The 18280-nt window shown below is 40.3% G+C and overlaps 1 protein-coding gene across 11 annotated transcripts in view; it reads right to left on the bottom strand.

Annotated features, from left to right (window-relative positions):
• B3GLCT (beta 3-glucosyltransferase) overlaps window positions 1-18280 on the bottom strand; it is a 141758-nt gene that overhangs the window by 62609 nt on the left and 60869 nt on the right. For all 11 annotated transcript variants that reach the window (XM_037892001.2, XM_037892018.2, XM_037892032.2 and 8 more), the window contains one exon: window positions 10127-10203. In XM_037892001.2, the coding sequence (XP_037747929.1) occupies window positions 10127-10203 (77 nt within the window). The remainder of the gene's footprint in view (window positions 1-10126; window positions 10204-18280) is intronic.

Below are 18280 nucleotides of genomic sequence, written 5' to 3'. Positions count from 1 at the left end.
ATGGTGCATTAGATGTGGGAGATGCAGGGAAACAAGACTTCTGTACTCTTTGTCTGTTATGAGGAGGGTCATAAGATCATTGGTGATAAAACTATTGAGATGTTAGTCTGTCTGTAAGGCTGCCTTTCTTTGATGCCCTTTTTGGGGCAGGTGTCTACATTCCCAAGGAATGGAGGATGGCCCTGGAGTCCTTTAAAATATGAAAGAACTCATCCATCTTTTCGTTGAAAAAGTGGGCTTCATCAAAGGGCAAGTCCTCTACAGAATTTTGGACCTCCCTGGGAAATCCTGAAGTGTGTAGCCATGACTCATGGCGCATCACAGTGGCTGTTGCTATTGACCTAGATTATGTGTCTGCTGCATCAACTGCTGACTGAAATACAGTTCTGTCTTATCTTTCTCAATAAGACCCTGGAAGTGGGCACTGTCATGCTGTGAGAGCCTGTCTATAAAGTCTCAAGTTAGAATAGTTCAGATAGTGATATGTAGCCAACAATGCTTGATAGTTCACTGAGGCAACAGGATAAGACAACAGGCTATATATGGTCTGGTTTAAAAGTAAATTACTCATTTGCCTTAGGCAAGTAATCTGAAAGTTCAAAATGAAGAAGCACTTAACCTGATGAATAAAGCGGAAAATGTTTTATAATAAAATTTGAAATTATAGTTGACATTTCTGGGCCCCATCTATTACTAGAATGTTACAACAAGGTACTGTCCACTTGTAAGACTTACCATCTCATGGGGAGAAGCTTCACTATCAGGGATTATAGCAAGGATGCTACTGTAATACCTTATTTATCTAGTTTCTTCTCTCTTTAGCTAAGGCTGGCCTTAAAAGACCTTATTCACCTTTAAAGCTCACTATCCATTCTTGAGATCTTGCTCACACAATCTAGCTAACTCTCTTTGAAGCAGACAAGTATTCACTGCATTTGCTTTTGGTAGCAGTCATAAACAAATATACTTCAATACTAAGTAGCTGGCCTGCTACTATGTGGAAGATACAAATCTGAGTCCCAGACCAGGAGGGGTGGGGAACACTACTGAAGCTGGAGGGAGGATCAAGCATAGCTCACCAGCAAGATCACTGAAGGGTTCTGGAGAGAACCATCTCTGGACTCCCTTTTACTGAATGGTGGAGGAGAAGAAATAAAGTGAGAAATCTCTTTGCCCTTTCCCCATCCCAGAAGAACAGAAACACTAAATATGAGAAGGAAAAGCTCAGAACAAAATTTGTTTCAGATCCAAAGTCAGGAACAAAAACAGCAGCTACCTGTAGGGTCATCTCAGACATTGTATGTTATATATTATGATATGAGAGGGTACCTTGTCCAGTAATTTTTCTGACTTCTTTATTCGTCTTCCTATTTCCATATGTTATTCACAATATTCTTCTCAGACATTTGTGATGAAATGCATCCAGGTTTTGTACATCTTTTTCGGTAAATTGCCATGTCTCACTGCTATATGTTGTGACAGTGATAACAACTGTACACATTCAGTTGTGTCTTGAGGGAGATGTTTTTGAGTCTTCCAAATGCAGCGTTTGCCCTCCCGATTCTTCTTCTTATTTCCTCGGAACTAGTACCATCTTGGCTGATGGCACTTCCAAGATACGTAAAATTGTCCACCTTCTCCAGTTTCTCTCTTCAATTTTGATTTCTGTCCCTATAGGCTTATCCTATGACTTTACATTTATTTGCATTGTATCTCAAACCTATGCAAGAATGGCAAATGTGGGTAGCCCAATGTGCAGCAAAGCCTGGGATGGACTAAGGTCTACACAACTGTAAAAGTGGGAATGACAGATGATGATGACCTACAATACAGAAGCAGCATACGGAAGTCAGCTTTGATAGATCGTGAGCTGTACAAACCCAATGTTGATATTGCAGCACTTCAGGAAACAAGACTTGCAGATGCTGGTTTTGTCCAAGAGGCCAATTATACCCTCTTTTGGCAAGGTAAAATCTGTGAAGAAACTCATCTGCACAGTATCAGTTTTGCTGTGAGAAACAAGTGGGTAAAACTCGTAGAAACACCCAATGGGAAGTCAGGAAACCTCATAGTCATGTATGATGGCCTGAAGAAAGCTCTCGGTCCCACTGTTGACATGGTTGCCCCTCTCAAATCGCACAGTGGTGAAATCATTACAGATAAAAGGAAGCAGTTGTCTCATTGGGTTGAACACTATTCGGAGCTATTCGCACAAGAAAGAAACATCACCAGTAAATCACTGGACCAAATACCAAGTCTACAGGTCATGCCAGAGCTAGATGTGAAGCCCACTGTAGAAGAGCTAAGCAAGGACACTGATTTGCTATCAAGTGGCAAGGTTCCTGGAAAAGATGGCATCCCAGCAGAAATCCTCAAGTGCGGGAAAGACAACCTATTACCATATCTTCATCAGCTGCTACTTAAATGCTGGAAAGAGGGTGAGGTACCACAAGAGATGTGTGATGCAAACATCATCACTTTGAATAAAAATAAAGGCGAAAAGGGCAACTGCAACAACTTCAGGGGTATCTCACTACTAAGTGTAGCAGGAAAAGCTTTCACGAAAGTCATCTTAGTTCGCCTACAACAGCTAGTGAATCATGTCTACCCTGAATCACAGTGCGGGTTCAGGGCTGGAAGATCAACTATAGACATGATATTTTCTCTGTGTCAACTCCAAGAAAAGTGCAGAGAGCAAAACCGACCATTGTGCATCACCTTTCTGGACCTAACCAAAGCATTCGACACAGTCAGCAGAGCAGGTCTATTTGCAATAGAAAAGATACGATGCCAACCAACCCTGTTAAGTCTTATACGTTCGTTCCACAACATGAGAGCAACTGTCCAGTTTGACAGGTCCACTTCGGACAGCTTTGAGATGGAAAACGGAGTGAAGCAAGGATGTGTTCTTGCCCTTACACTCTTTAGAATGTTCTTCTCGGTACTCTTGAACTTTGCATTTAAGGACATGAAAGATGGAGTGTATCCCCACACAAGATCAGATGGGAAATTCTTCAACCTGTCCCGAATTAAGTCAAAGACCACAGCCAAAAAGTGCTTATCAGGGAACAACTATTCGCTGATGATGTTGCCCTCATAGCCCACAATGAAGATCTACTACAAGAACTCATGGACTGCCTTTCAAGTGCCTGTCACGCATTTGCTCTCACCATCAGCATCAAGAAAATGGTTGTATTAGGACAGGGGGTTCCACAAGATCCTTCAATTACCTTAAATGCAAACCAGCTAGAAGTAGTCCAAAAGCTCAGTTATTTAAGTTCCACAGTGACCACCAACCTCTCACTGGATGATGAACTAAATGTTCGCACTGGAAATGTTCGCCGCCACCACCTTTAGCAGACTAACTAAAAGACCATGGAACAACTCAAAGCTTACCATCAAGACCAAAATGCTAGTGTACCAAGCCTGCATCCTCAGCACTCTCATGTATAGTGGGGAAACATGGACAACTTATGTTCATCAGGAGAAAAGGTTAAACAGTTTCCACCTATGTTGTTTATGCCGCATACTCAACACCAAATGGCAGGATAAAGTCACCAATGCAGAGGTTCTTCAAAGGGCAAACGTAACTAGTGTGACAGCCATGCTCAAGCAAAGACGACTGCTCTGGCTGGGCCATCTGAGTAGGTTGGAAGACGGATGCATACCCAAGGACATGCTATATGGGGAGGTATCAGAGGGAACAAGAACAACAGGATGTCCAAAGCTTTGCTATAAAGACACATGCAAGCAAGATATGAAGGAATCTGGAATTGATCCTAACCAATGGGAAATCTTGGCAAGTGATCACAACAAGTGGTGCTATCGTCTCCATCAGGGTATCGAAGACCATGACAGAAGCTGGCTCCTACACCTTGAAGAGAAAAGAGTCCATAGGAAGCAAGCAGCTCCCAACCAAGATACATACATTTGCAATAACTGCCAAAGATCATGCAAATCTTGGATTGGACTATTCAGACACATGAGACATTGCAAACCATCTACATCATACGCTGCAATTCCCACCATCCCTTGCAGACGAAAGGATGCCAACAACAAGGTCTGTACAACTGTAACAAAGTGGGAATGTTCTTAATGTTTTCTCTGAATACTGTGTGTGTCTCCGTTTCCCCTCTGTGTTACTCAAGTATTTGGGTAGTGGGATAAGGATGTGTGACCTTTGCAGAGACTGCTAGAGTGCAGGAGTGACTGGCAACTGATAGCCAGGCCCATCCTCTGCAAGGAGCCAGCCAAAGGTGTTGGAGAACAAAGAGAGAAGTGGAGGCAAGGTCATGTGTTTGCCTGAGAAACAGACAAAGGCTGGAGATGGAGCAGCTGGGCATGACAGAGGCTGGGCTGCCAGAAGCAAGTCAGTCTCCTGGTTTGGGACTCGGGGGCAGAACCCAGGGCTCTGGGCTCTCTATCTTCCCCTTCCCAAGATGGACTGTGCTGTAACCAGGAGTCTCATGATCATTATTGTTTTCCTTAGAGCCCCAGCTCATGGAGTCAAGTGGATACGTAATGATTTCAGCCTTCATTCTTAAAGAAAAATGAAGTTTCTAACCCTCGTGGCTGTGGAGAAAGCTTCAAAATGTGACTCCAGTGAACCCTCAAAGCTCAAAAAGCAGAAGGCAAATACAAAGAACACCAAACTTATTATTTTTACATAATCTCATGATTCTAAAGTCAATCTCATGTTTTTTTGTGAACCTGCTTCATGATTTTTGAATATTTAGGGTTAGCAAGACTGTCAGAAAGTGACTTGAAAATGTCAGTTTCACTCCTGTTTAAAGTCAGTTTCTAGTCTATTATTTGTAGGGGGATAATATCCCTAGAGCCCAAGGCAGATTCAGTACAAACTCACAGGGCCTTGCCCAAGTACGATATTTCCAAAAGTTAAATGATCTATTCCAAGCTCGGTGAACTGCAAAAAAGTGATAGAAAGTAATCCAGATTTTTCTACAGTTGTTAGAATTGTTGTGTTCAAGAGTTAGTAACAAAGTAAGAACATACATTAAAATGTTAAACCTAACCAGTGTCCCTTAAGTGACCTGACACAAGATGTCAGAACATGTTAGTATTAGACCTAAGTGGGTCTAATATTTATTTAATTTTCTTCCTTTATATAGGAATTAGAAATTAGCTGACAGAAGCACTTCATCTAAGTTATTATCTAAAAAAAAAATAGTTTTCAGGTGCCTAAGTAGCCCCTGGACTCACAGTTAAAGTTGCCCCCCTCCCACCAAAATCTGAAATGGCGCCCCTGGCTGTCACTTCCTGCTTTCTTTACTAACAAGATCTGTTCTATGTTGTGTTGACGATGACTAATAAACCCTTCTGTTTCACAACGGTGGCTGAGAGTCACTGCTGACTGCAAAGCTGGGGTGCATGGCCCCTTTGGGGGGCATATAAGGCTTCCCCATGTGTCCCATTCAGGTGGACTCCCTGCAGGAAGTTCACCGTGTGAACAGGGGTGCTGAACACTCCGAGGTCAGACCCAGGAGGTGCTAAAGAGGAGGAGGCTTGCCCGAGTGAGAGTATGCCCAGAGGGGAGACACACTGCACTACAGTCCTGTCTGACTTCATTCAGAGCGGTTCCAAAGCACTGAGTCTGTGACTCCATGACAACAACAGATTGAAACAATTATGTATGTGGATGTATAAGAAACACCTTGTCTCCAATATATGTTTGCAAGACCAATTCAATAACACAAAGTCTCTATATAAAGTATAACTTATATATAGTATAGTAATATATAGTGTATATATACATATAGTAATACTTTATATAGATATAGTCAGTAATATAAAGTCTCTAAATACATATTTCCTCCACATACCACAACCCTCTCAGAGAAAGCCCCCTAAATACATAATTGCAAAACTGTATATGTATAATTAGGACAAAAATCATAGGAATATTACTGTAAAAATATCCTACATCCTAAATGCAAAACTACATTTAAGAGGTATAAGCAAATGCACATATTTTCGGTGTACAGGTGAATCGCATCATAGGCGCGTTTAATTTACACGAAATCAACTATACGCACTCGGCAAAAAAGAAGAAAAATAACAGGATACCTGTAAATAGTGCGAACGATTCCGCCCACCATTCCACTCAATGAGCATATGCCCCGGAGTGAGCGTGAGATGGGAGACGTGAATCTGCTCTTCCCTCAGTCGGTCTCAGTTCCCACGTGCCTCTCATAGTGTGAGCATCTCGCCATGCTGAGTGTGATTCTAGTGTTTAAAAATACTGTATGTATTTTTCGTACAACATGGTCCCTAAATGCAAGCCAACTTCTTCATCTGGTGCTCAATCGAAGAAACAGCGATCTGTTCTAATGCTGGAGGAAAAACTGGCTGTGTTGGATTTATTGAGAGATGGTATGTCAGTCTCCAACATGGCACAGAAATATGGCTGCAATGAATCTAGCATCTGTGCCATCAAGATTCGAGAGAGAGAAATTCATCAAGCCGTGGCATTAAGTGCTCCAATAACTGCTAAGGTTAGGAGCCAGGTGCATGATAAGACTTTAGTGAAGACTGAAAAGGCATTAAACTTATGGCTGGAAGACATGAACCATAAACGTGTGCCTATCGATGGCAACACGTTGCGAGAAAAGACTCTTAGCCTCTACGCGCTGTTCAAACCTCCCGCCAAAGAGGGACAGCCTTCTGATGAGAAGGAATTCAAAGCCAGCCAAGGATGGCTTAACAGTTTTAGGAACTGCTTCAACCTCAAAAACGTGCAGACTACTGATGAAGCTGTATCTGCCAATGAAGAGGCAGCAAAAGCTTACCTCGAACAATTAAAGAAAATCATAGAAGAAAAGGGCTATCTTCGGAACAAGTTTTTAATGCTGACGAGACTGGGCTCTTCTGGAAAAAAATGCCCAACCACACTTACACTTCGAAATCAGAAAGACAAGCCCGTGGCTTCAAAGCAGCTAAAGACCGTGTGACTGTTGTTTTGTGGCAATGCGGCTGGGCATTTAATAAAGCCGGGCTTGCTCTACAGGGCTGCAAATCTCCGTGCCCTAAAAGGCAAGAACAAAAATCTCCTGCCTGTGTTCTGGCAATCAAATAAAAAGGCTTGGGTGACGGCAGCATTATTTCTGGATTGGTTCCACAAGTGTTTCATTCCTGAGGTCAAGCGGTACCTTGAAGAGAAACGACTTGACTTTAAAGTGTTGCTGATTGTAGACAATGCTCCTGATCACCCTGCGGCACTCCAGTTTGCGCATAATGACGTTGAAGTAGTCTTTCTCCCTCCCAATACCACCTCCATCCTCTAACCTCTCGACCAAGGCATGATTCACTGTTTCAAGGTCACGTACACAAGGCTTACGTTCTCACGGATACATAGCATTATGGATGCTGATCCCAATCTTAATGTGATGGAGTGTTGGAAGTCCTTCAACATTGCCGATTACATCACTTATATTAAACAGGCAATGGATGCAGTCAAGCCTGAAACAGTCAATGCATGTTGGCGAAACCTATGGAAAGAATGTGTGAATGATTTTAAGGGTTTCCCAACCATTGACAAAGAAGCGAAACGCATTGTTCAGATGGCCAGGCAAGTGGGTGGTGATGGCTTCGTTGACATCCTTGAGGAAGAAACTGAAGAATTAATTGAGGGCCATAGAGAAACATTGACTAACGAAGAGTTAGAGGAACTGATAAAATCGTCTATAGAAGATGAAGATGATGACGACGAACAGGAAGAGCCAGCAAGTTGGAATCTTCATAAATTTGCTGAAGTGTTCAAAGCAGCAAAACACTTGAATGATTTAATTTCTGAATACAATCCCTCTATGGAACAAAGCCTCGTATTACGGACGATTTGAGACCATATCAAAAAATGTTTGAGCAGCTCAAGAGACAACAGCGACAGTTGCCAATCACCATGTTTTTCAAGAAAAAAGAACAAGCAGCAGATGAGCCTACGCAATCAACTTCTCGAGCTGAACCGGAGCCAACCACTTCGTCTACGACTCACTCTCCGTCACCCAAGCTCTCCGTCACCTCCGTCTCCTAGCTCAACATCAAGCCCTGATGACCCCCTGTAATTACCTCCCTATAATTATCCCCTGCAATTAAAAATACAGTACTGTAAAATTATATTTTGCATATGTACTCTTTATTATATACTGTATACATTATACATTTACATCTATTACTGTACAGGGTTGAATACACAAAACCATGTACAGTATACTGTACTTTATGAGCAATTTAAGGGATTTTCAAGGGTAATTTTGACTATACGCGATTTTCGCCTTACACATTGACTTTAGAACCTAATCCCTGTGTAAGATGCGACTCCACTCTGTATTCTATGTAAGAGTTATTTCTTTTTGCTTACTTTCAGCAGACTTATCATTTTAGTTGTTTAATAATAAGGTTTACTTGAAATTCAACCAAGTTTCTCTATGAGGGCCTTGCTTAAATGCAAGTCAACTTGTCATGAATTTTTTTTTATACTACAGTTTTCCAGCAAGAAATCCCTGTTCTTGAACAGTGGTGAGGACAGTAATGGAAAATATAATTTTCTCCATCAAGATTAACTACAGAACAGCATAAGAAAAACAAGATGAGTCATCAGGAGTCCTACACTGGTTAGCATGTTCTAGAAGGCCTGGAATCAGAGGACTGAACTTAATTTCAGGATAGTTAGGCAAGAACCCCTCCTACATGTACTGTAAGACTCATTAGCTGGCAAATTGCCTAAGTTTTCTGCACTGGTTACCAATTTACTTCCAGGTGAAATTCAAGTTGCTAGGTTACTATCTGTAAAGCCCTTCACGATGCACGTCCCATTGCAGCAATCACTGGAACTTTCACTTTTAGAATTAACTTCCACTAGAACAGTCTGAACCCACATTTGGCCGCTTTGGAATATACTGTAAAATTTAAATCTTTGTTAAATAAAACCAGTCCTGGAATCCACTGATATTTAGTCTGCCATCTGAGTTTTCCCATCTCTGACTCCTTCAGAGAAATTAGCTTGCATCTGTAAGGGTTTGGGATATATACATCCCCAACTTTAGGAAATGTTTGTTTTGTACCCTATGTAAATATCATCCAGATTCTACAATAGCAGGTGCATGTAAACAGATGAGATCCTTCATCTCAGTTTTCATGCAGTACAATACAATGCATTACCATTCAAACTCTTGGTGTTTTACCTTCATTAATTAACTTATGTTCCCCAGGGCAGGACTTATCTTACAAACCTAAACCTTATCCTGGGTCTACTTTTCAGCTGGCAGCTACTAAGGTTTCTCCACGAAGGACATCACATACATCATCCTACCTTTCTCACCTCAGAAACAATGCCATACTTTTAGTGAATCAGAATAAATGAGACCTACCTGGTCTAGCTACCAGGACAACTCAACAGAATCACTCTGTACCTCCACATAGTGTCCTATACTCTGCCACCTGCCATAGGGTATTGGGCATGGATGTAAATAATAATTATACAACCAGTTTATATCAGATTTACCTTTGTGATCTACTGCTATTACAGAATAGTATGACCCCTTACATATTATCAGTGAACTTATTCGCATAAATATCGTTAGTATGCAACATGTAAAATAAGAAGTTTTGACATGTCACAAAGGTAAATTTGAAGTTGACCAGATAAGGTGACAAAAGTTGAAAAGGAATTCCCTTCCTCTGAAGAACGGCTGTATTAAAATTGAAATATTTGGTATAGCAAACAAAGCCATTTAGAAAGTAGAGCTCTCAAACATTAGCACAAAATTATATTTCTTTTGAATTAGTTCACTTTTTCTAGTAAGTAATTTAGTAACTGATTTTTGTAGGAAGCTGATTGTTCAATTATGTTACATTACTTCACTTTTTAAATCTCTTTATATTTGATAAACGTTTTATCTGATTTAGTGAATTTTAAAAGCAAACTGTTTTGGAAAACTATTTTTAGGAAACATTTTTAATACTGACCAAGAAGTGCAAAAAAATTCAAAGTTAAAACTCCATTTTTAAATCATTGCTAATGAACAAACAAAAGAGATTCACAGGTGTTGATGTTTTTACTTACACAAAAGCATTAAAGCACGTCAACAATTTGTACAGAATTTTAACTTACTCGTGCATTAATGGTAGTATGGTCCATGCACCATCATGTCTGTCCATCTGATGAATAAGCAGAACTCTAGGTAATTCCTTTAAGAAAACCAAAAATATTCTTATGAGACAACAAAGTATTTTACAACACAGTATTTTCTTAGATGCCTAATTAATTTTAAAACTAAATTCTTGTGGAAAGACTATTTCACTCTGTTATTTTCCATAGAACTGAGTAGCAAACACGCTTGTAGACTAAAAGAGACTAGGGATGTAGCAGAGGGATATAATTCAGATTCTTGGAGAGGGAACTTCTTGCAATTTCTTGTTTCTAAACCCTCTCTCAGGTATAAAACTAATGCACCTCTCACTTCAGTGAAATTTTATAACTATTCTGGATAATCTATTTGGTTATCACTTCTGGAACAATGAAATGTTTATCTTATAAAGACAGTGTTTATAAATGAAAGTGGAGTATGCAAACTCTTCTAATGAATTATACATAAATTATGTTAACCAGAAATACTTATTTAATTCTATAGAGCTAATTTATCATCTAACAGAAGATTATAACATAAAGCCCACTATTCTTGATGACACCATTGTTTTTGTTCCAATTCCACTGGTATTGTTAGGAGTAGTTACTACAAGTATGCAGTGTCCCCAAATTTCCAGTCAAGACTTAAATCAACAATCCAAGACTTAAATCAACAATCCAGTGTATTTTACGGGTCATTATATGTTCTACTAAAATTTCAATCAACATTTGGCTGTTTACTGTTAGTGTGATTCAAGAACCACCATTGCATGTTATCAGAACACATTTTATGAATATCATAACAATATGATCTAATGGTTCAAGGTAAGAAAGCAAAAGGATGAAAGGGCTGGATTAATATACACTTTGGATATAATCAGGAGTTACACACAAAATTTATAGGGTAGTTTACAGTATATGTAGGAAGAGAGCAGTCTGAACAAAGTAAACTGGTTCAATCACCTTTCCTTGGCTCAGCTCCTCTCTTTTGGGAAGCACCAATGGGATGAAGCTCAGAAAAAGCACTCTCTCTCTCTCCTCATATCGGAGGCTCCTCCATTAATGGAAATGGAGGGAACAATCTTATCCTTAGCACAATATCTTTTCCTGTACACATATTATTATTATTATCCCTTTCCCTTAGGTTTAGTCTACATTCTGCTCTTGTAAGTTCGCTCTTTCTGGTGCTGTCTTTCTCCTTCTTTCCTAACTCTCTCTAAAACCAGAAAATGTTAGGGTGCCGATCTTCCCTTTTATCCATCTCCAGAGATGCACCAACTCTGTTGTTCTCCTATTATTCAAACAGTGGTCTACAGAATCTATTCTGTCATAGCACATATGTTTCTCCAACATGACAGAGGTTGTCTATATGGCTCCTACTTCCGCATTTCACATCTCTCTGCCAAAAGCCTTGCTAAATTATGCTAGGGTTGCAAACTTTCTAATTGCACAAAACCGAACACATTTGCCCCACCCCTTGCCCCTGCCCTGCCCCTTCTCCGAGGCCCGTCCCCCACTCACTCCATTCTCCTTCCCTCCGTCACTCGCTTTCCTCCACCCTCACTCATTTTCACCGGGCTGGGGCAGGGGGTTGGGGTGCAGGAGGGGGTGAGGGCTCTGACTGGGGATGCAGGTTCTGGGGTGGGACCAGAAATGAGGGGTTCAGGGTGCAGATGGGGCTCAGGGCTAGGGAACGGGGTTGGAGTGTGGGAGGGAGTGCAGGGTGCAGGCTCTGGGAGGGAGTTTGGGTGCGGGGGGGGGGCTCAGAGCTGGGGCAGGGGGTTAAGGTGTAGGAGGGCGCACGGGGTGTAGGCTCTGGGAGGGAGTTTTGGTGCAGGAGGGGCCTAAGGGCTGGAGGGGTCGGGTGGGGGGGTTGGGGTGCGGGCTCCGGCCAGGTGGTGCTTACCTCAGGCGGCTCCTGGAAGCAACAGGCATGTCCAGCTCCTAGGCAGAGAGGCCAGGGGGCTCAACGTGCTGCCTGCCCCCGCAAGTGCCACCCCCACAGCTTTCCTTGGCCACGGTTCCCGGCCATTGGGAGCTGTGGAGTCAGTGCTTGGGGCAGAGGCAGAATGCGGAGCCCCTATGGCCACCCCTGCGCCTAGAAGCCAGACTTGCCTGCTGCTTCTGGGAGCCGCAGAGAGCCAGGGCAGGCAGGGAGCCTGCCTTAGCCCCACTGCGCCGTCGACCTGACTTTTAGAGGCCCAGTCAGCAGTGCTGACCGGAGCCACCAGGGCACCTTTTCAATCAGGCGTTCTGGTCATTTTTTAATTACTTTTTTAAAGTCACTTCTGGCTTGGAACGTAGCGTAACACACTTCAGCCCAAAATGTGCCAAGCCCTTTAGAAACATACAGGCAGTAGTAGTCCCTGCCCCTAAGATCTTACAGTCTACACAGACAAGACAAAGAAGCAAACATTTATTTAACGGTTAGGTACATGTCTTCAAAGTACTTTATAAACATTAAAGCAATCTTATAACTCACCAGTAGATAAGCTGTAATAAAATTATTTTATAGGTGTATAAATGAGGCAGAGGGATGCTAAAAGCATTGCTCAATCCACAGTGAATCAAGCAGAGCTAGAAATAGAACTCAGGGCCATGACTTTTCCTAGCTGTATGCATTAAAAATCTTCTCCATCAGTAAGCTAAATATTTTGAGAATGGCTTACCAGATTTCCACATGAAAATAACTGCTCAGAGTCTAATAATTTTTTTAAACATTTTTGTTAATACTGAAATTTCACAGATTAACTGCTAATCTGAGACAAATATTGGCAGAATGTGGCTATGCAACCTAATTTAACCAAATCTGGTATGCAAATACCTAGATTCACATAGTATTGGATATAGTTTCACAGCTGTACAGTGAAATCTATCAGTATTGTACAACTACAGCCAATGTGAAAAGAAGCAGTGTACTAACCAAAAAGAGATTAGAACTTTCATCGATTTTAAGGCCAGAATGAGCCTCTGTGATCACCCAGTTTGATCTCCTGCATAACACAACCACAGAAGTTCACCCTGGAATTCTTATGTCTAACCCAACAATTTGTAGTTGAGCTAGGGCATATCTTTTAGAAAGTCATCCAATCTTGATATTGCTATGATATATGCAACATGCCCTGTGTGACTTCTACATGCCATTGTATGTGAGTGCCTTGTAATCGTCAGTGAAATATAAAACTCAGTAGTGGATGGTGATATTTGTATTTAAACTACAAGTCATTTGATCAAAGCGTCAACAAATGCATGCCCAATACAGATTATGACTATGTAGAAATACATAATATACACCAGAAAGGGAGAAGAGCTAGATAAAATAAAGGACTATGTTTGTACAAGAACAAATTGGTATAAACTGGTCATGAATAAATTTAGGCTGAAAATCAGAAGAGAGTTTCTAACCATCAAAGGAATAAGTTTCAGGAATAGCCTTCCAGTCGGAATACTAGGGGCGAACAACCTAGCTAGTTTTAAGATGGAGCTTGATAAATTCACGAAGATTATATGAAGGGGTTGCCTATGACAGCAGCAGACTGGACTCAGTGACCCAGGATGAGTTCTATGTTCCTATGTAGCAATTTATTCAACCCTCTCACACAGAACAAGTGCAAAATATATCCAAAAGTTTCTCTTGGATTTTCCTTTAAAAAGACATACCATATTGTAGGTCTCTGTAGGATTTCTGACATAGTGAAAAGATAGTGCAAGTCTCTGAGCTCTAAACTCATAAAGAAGGGCATCATGCCAGGAATTCTTACTGTCAAATGCTATGAACTGCTTTTTTTTATGAGAGTGATCACCTAACTAAATTCACTTAAAACTAAATCTGTATTTATAATAATCAATTTTAAAATGCTTTGAAGCCACAAGTATTGATAAGCATCAGACAACCAGTTATATTCCAAGGAACCCGAACCATTTTTTCACAAAATTTTATCCAAACAAAAAATGCAAGTGATGTAAAAATATTGGTTTTGCATGAAACTACCAGTAGCAAAATTGCTTTATTTCAACTTAACACATCATCAGTTATTAGGTTGTTTATCCAAGGTTGCCTTGACCTACTACTCCTGCACAGAACTGTACAGTGTTTATCTCTTTTATGAAGTGCACAATTTAGGAATTCCGCCCAAAGGAACAAAAGGTGTGCAAATATCAACTAGTTAGTATTTTTTATCCTTCCCCATTAATTTGCCTATTTTAGAAGCTTTTTAAACAAGTAGCTACCAGCAAGGAAAAAAAAAATTATTCTGTGTTAAGTCTCCCTCTGAATATATATAACAATAATGTAACAGTGTTACTTTAAAATCTCTATTTCTCTAGTGTTTGGATTGTTGTTTTGAAAAATGGACCTGTTCTATAAAAACAAGTGCAGTTCTACAAAGAGGTCAAGGTCTTAGCCATACTCTGCTTCTATCAATCAAGAGAAAGATGTTTGAAATCCAAAAAGATTACCACATTGTATGGACCTCAGATGGGGACTCACCTTGCCAGGGCCCAGTCCTGCACCCCTGAAATCAAAGGGAGTTTTAACACTGATTTCAATGGGACCAGAATCAGGGCCACCAAGACTAACGAGTAGTTTGTCTACACAGCAATAAACAAACAAACAAATAAATAAAAACCCAAAGAAACAAAAAAACCAACAACCACCAAACAACCTGCAGCAGCAAGTCTCGGGGCCCAGGTGAACCGGCTTTAGCTACAAGACTTAAAAAAGCCATGTAGGTGTTCAGGCTTGGGCAGGAGCCTGGGTTCCAAGACGCCCCCGCCTCACTGGGTTTCAGAGCCCAGGCTCCAGTAGTCCCAGCATCTACACAGCTATTTTTAGTCACACAGTGTGAGCCCCAGGAACCCAAGTCAGTTGATCCGGGCTCCGAGACTCTCTGCCACGGGTATTTATTTATTTACTTATTGATTTGATTTATTGCTGTACAGACATACCCTGAAACAGACTTTTGCACGTGCATGGAGTCCGACTGACTTCAATGGGCCTCAATATAAATATCGCAGTCTCCTTCTGTGGGATTAGAGCCTAGTATTGTAAATAAGGCACCTTTACCAATATTTGCTTGTTTTTGGTGGGCCATTCCCCTAAATTTTATTTTGCATTATGCTGACAAGGTGCCCAAAGGTACTCTTAGATTCTGTTAGAAAGAAGTTTTTGGAATAAGCCACCAAAATAAATATTTAAAAAGCAAGTAACCTCATAAATGTATTTACATTTACCATTAACATTGCCAGAAACTAGGTTAAGACATTAACACGTTCTTCTTACAAAGTACTGCTCAGTTGACCAGGATGCCAGAAAGTTGAAGTAACATAAATGTCTAATGGAAAAAAATTTCAAAATATATCCACGTTCACGATTGGATAGTCGCATATGTACCTAAATTCAAAGTAACCATACTGCTCAAGAATAGCGCCTTTATTTTCAGAAATTATTGGGGAGGAGAGGGAGCATAAAAATATTTCAGTTTCCAAACTCCACAATTTTCAGGTGACAGCAATGATGGAATTAATCTTACTTTTCAGTGATCAAAATGTGACTTGTGTTTGCTTTAGCAAGAATTCAGGGTTTGCCATCTAATAAAAGCATTAACCTTTGTGTTTACTTTCAATCTGAACAATACATATAAAATTCTAATGATAGATCATTTCATTTCTTGCCAACAAGACATAAAGTGAAGATAGCTCTTTAGAGTAGGAATTTACAATCCAAAAGATACAACTTTTCTGGATTCATGCACTGAGAAGACCAGAGGAAGGATTAATATTGAGTTACATAAATATTTTGATATGTTGACTTCTTGCGAGCATTGTGAGAGAAGAAAGTCTTTATTAATTCAGGACACAGATCCAATCCCAGGATTGGAACCTAAACAAAGATGAGATGTCTATTAAAACTGATTTCTAAGACCCCCCTCACAGGACTTCACACTTTTAACCTATATTACTCAACCTTTTGTATGTGGATTTCCCAGGAAGGAGGACAACATACTGTATGTGTAAAATACTCTGACTTAACTATAATAGGTGCTTTAAATTGAGATTTGTACCCTGAAGTATTTTACACTGCCAAGTTCTCTTCCAAAAACGGTTGGAATAACCTTGGGTGCTCTGCTATGCAGACAAAAATATGCTTTCTTCCCAGGCGCAGAGCAGATATTAAACAAACAAGAACAGAGACTATTTTTACCTGACTTAAACCCAAAGCATTCAGAACCGCAATATTAAAAAGACTGTAAAACAAATCAGTTCAGAAACAAAACACATTGATGCTTCTTTTAATAAGCACTCTCAAAAACCCACAAGCACTCACAAAACTCAGGTCAGGATTCTGTATTCTTCTCTGTTATTCTGTATTTAAATATCTCTAGTTGTCTTGTAGTTTTACTCTTTATTTTTATCAGACATTCAAAAAATGTTGTCTGCAAATGAGATCTATGTAGCGTCTGATGTACCATTGTTCAAAGTCATGGGAAAATAATCAATAATATGCATTTTGTCTTTCTAAAAATACCCTGAATCAACAGTGAAACAACTGTGTTGACAAGTGTCATTGCACAAAAAAGCCCAACAACTTCCTCACCTCCCACTTTAACACTATAGCCATTTTTAGTATTTCATTATCTTAATTCAAAGCACTAGCATATTTTAGTTAAAATTTTTAATAGAAAATTTGGATCAAATGTATGGTGTATGTCCACCACAAGTTTCTTGGAGGGGGGAATTCAAGATTCAGCTGTTTATTGTCTCATTCTTTCTCACTTTATCTTTTTCTATATTATACCCCTTTTCTTCTCCCCCATCTGTTCTTCAGAAAGCTGGCTTTAAACAGTCTCCCAAAATGTAATTCGATTATTTTGTGACAAGGCAAAATGCAGATGATGAGAAAAAAGACTGATGCAACTTTTGAATATTTTCAGAGTTGTAGTATGTGAACCAGGATGTAGAATCATTCCATGCATCCCATATACCTTCATGTTGAAATACGCAAAGTCTGTAGTACAGCTATAAGGATCGACAGTCTATGTCATTTCTTAATTCCAAAAGAAACTGAATCATAGTGTGATAGCTATGGCAGTTTTCTGCAATATGCTGGATGAACCTTATTGAATTAAATCTGTCCTTTTCTATCTTTTGGTGCCTGTTCTTGGTGTGGGTTTATATACCATCAAAGTCTTATTTTCGACAGTCTAAAAAAAGTATCAATGAGGCTGGAGAACCCATACAAGATTTTCAGTATGAATTAATAGTCTTCATTTACACAGCAATTACCTGTTTGGCTCCATATCCAAGAAGCAATTTTTACAACAAATATACTGGTAAATATTTTTGCAGAACCTAAAATACATTATAATGATCTTTCAAATGTGTTTGTCATTTGATTGACATTTTGACAGTGTATTTTTAATGGAAATATAATACTTTAAAAATTGCTAGACTGACAGACTGGGAAGCCTATTTCCTCTATTTGTGCACATCAGAGACCTGCAATATGTTTTATTTATTTATCATTTATGCAACACAAGAAGTATGCTTGGCCATTGTCCCTATGTAGAAGCCCAATTTCTTCCACCCTCTTCTTCAGTAACATGTATCAATTCTGTTCTGAAGGTGCTGCTCGTAGGTATGAAAGTACAATGCAGTTTCCTGCCTATTCAAATCCATGGCTTTACACACATCTATCCACTAGGAACTGGACAATCAACACATTTTGCAAATCTGTAGGCAACCAAATTTTCTGACTTAATATTTACCAGCACTGTCAATCTGGGTGGACTGACTTGGGATGAGAAGAATGCTCAAGTCACCTCAAGGAGAAGTCTCATTCTGACCAGAAATGCTCAACACATCTTGTGAAGCTAATGGGGCCAGTGGCGCTGGACCACTTTTAATAGTGGCGGTGCTGAAAGCAGTTTTTACTTTTGACCTCATGTTCCCCTACCCCTGTACATGCCCCTCCATCCCCCAGAGCTGCGGCTTGGAGCAGGGTCATGTCTCCGGGAGGGGGGACCTGGACAAGGGTAAGGGGGCCAAAGCTGGGGCCACAGCTGGAGATGGACACTAGGCAAGGAGCAGAATCCCAGGCGTAGGGCCAGCGGCCGGGACCTGAGCCCCAGGCCAGGGAGT

Source organism: Chelonia mydas, chromosome 1 (assembly GCF_015237465.2).
Source record: "Chelonia mydas isolate rCheMyd1 chromosome 1, rCheMyd1.pri.v2, whole genome shotgun sequence".
In the NCBI taxonomy this organism is placed as follows: domain Eukaryota; kingdom Metazoa; phylum Chordata; order Testudines; family Cheloniidae; genus Chelonia; species Chelonia mydas.
Note: the sequence above shows the minus strand (reverse complement) of the source record. Positions and strands in the feature narration are given on the sequence as shown.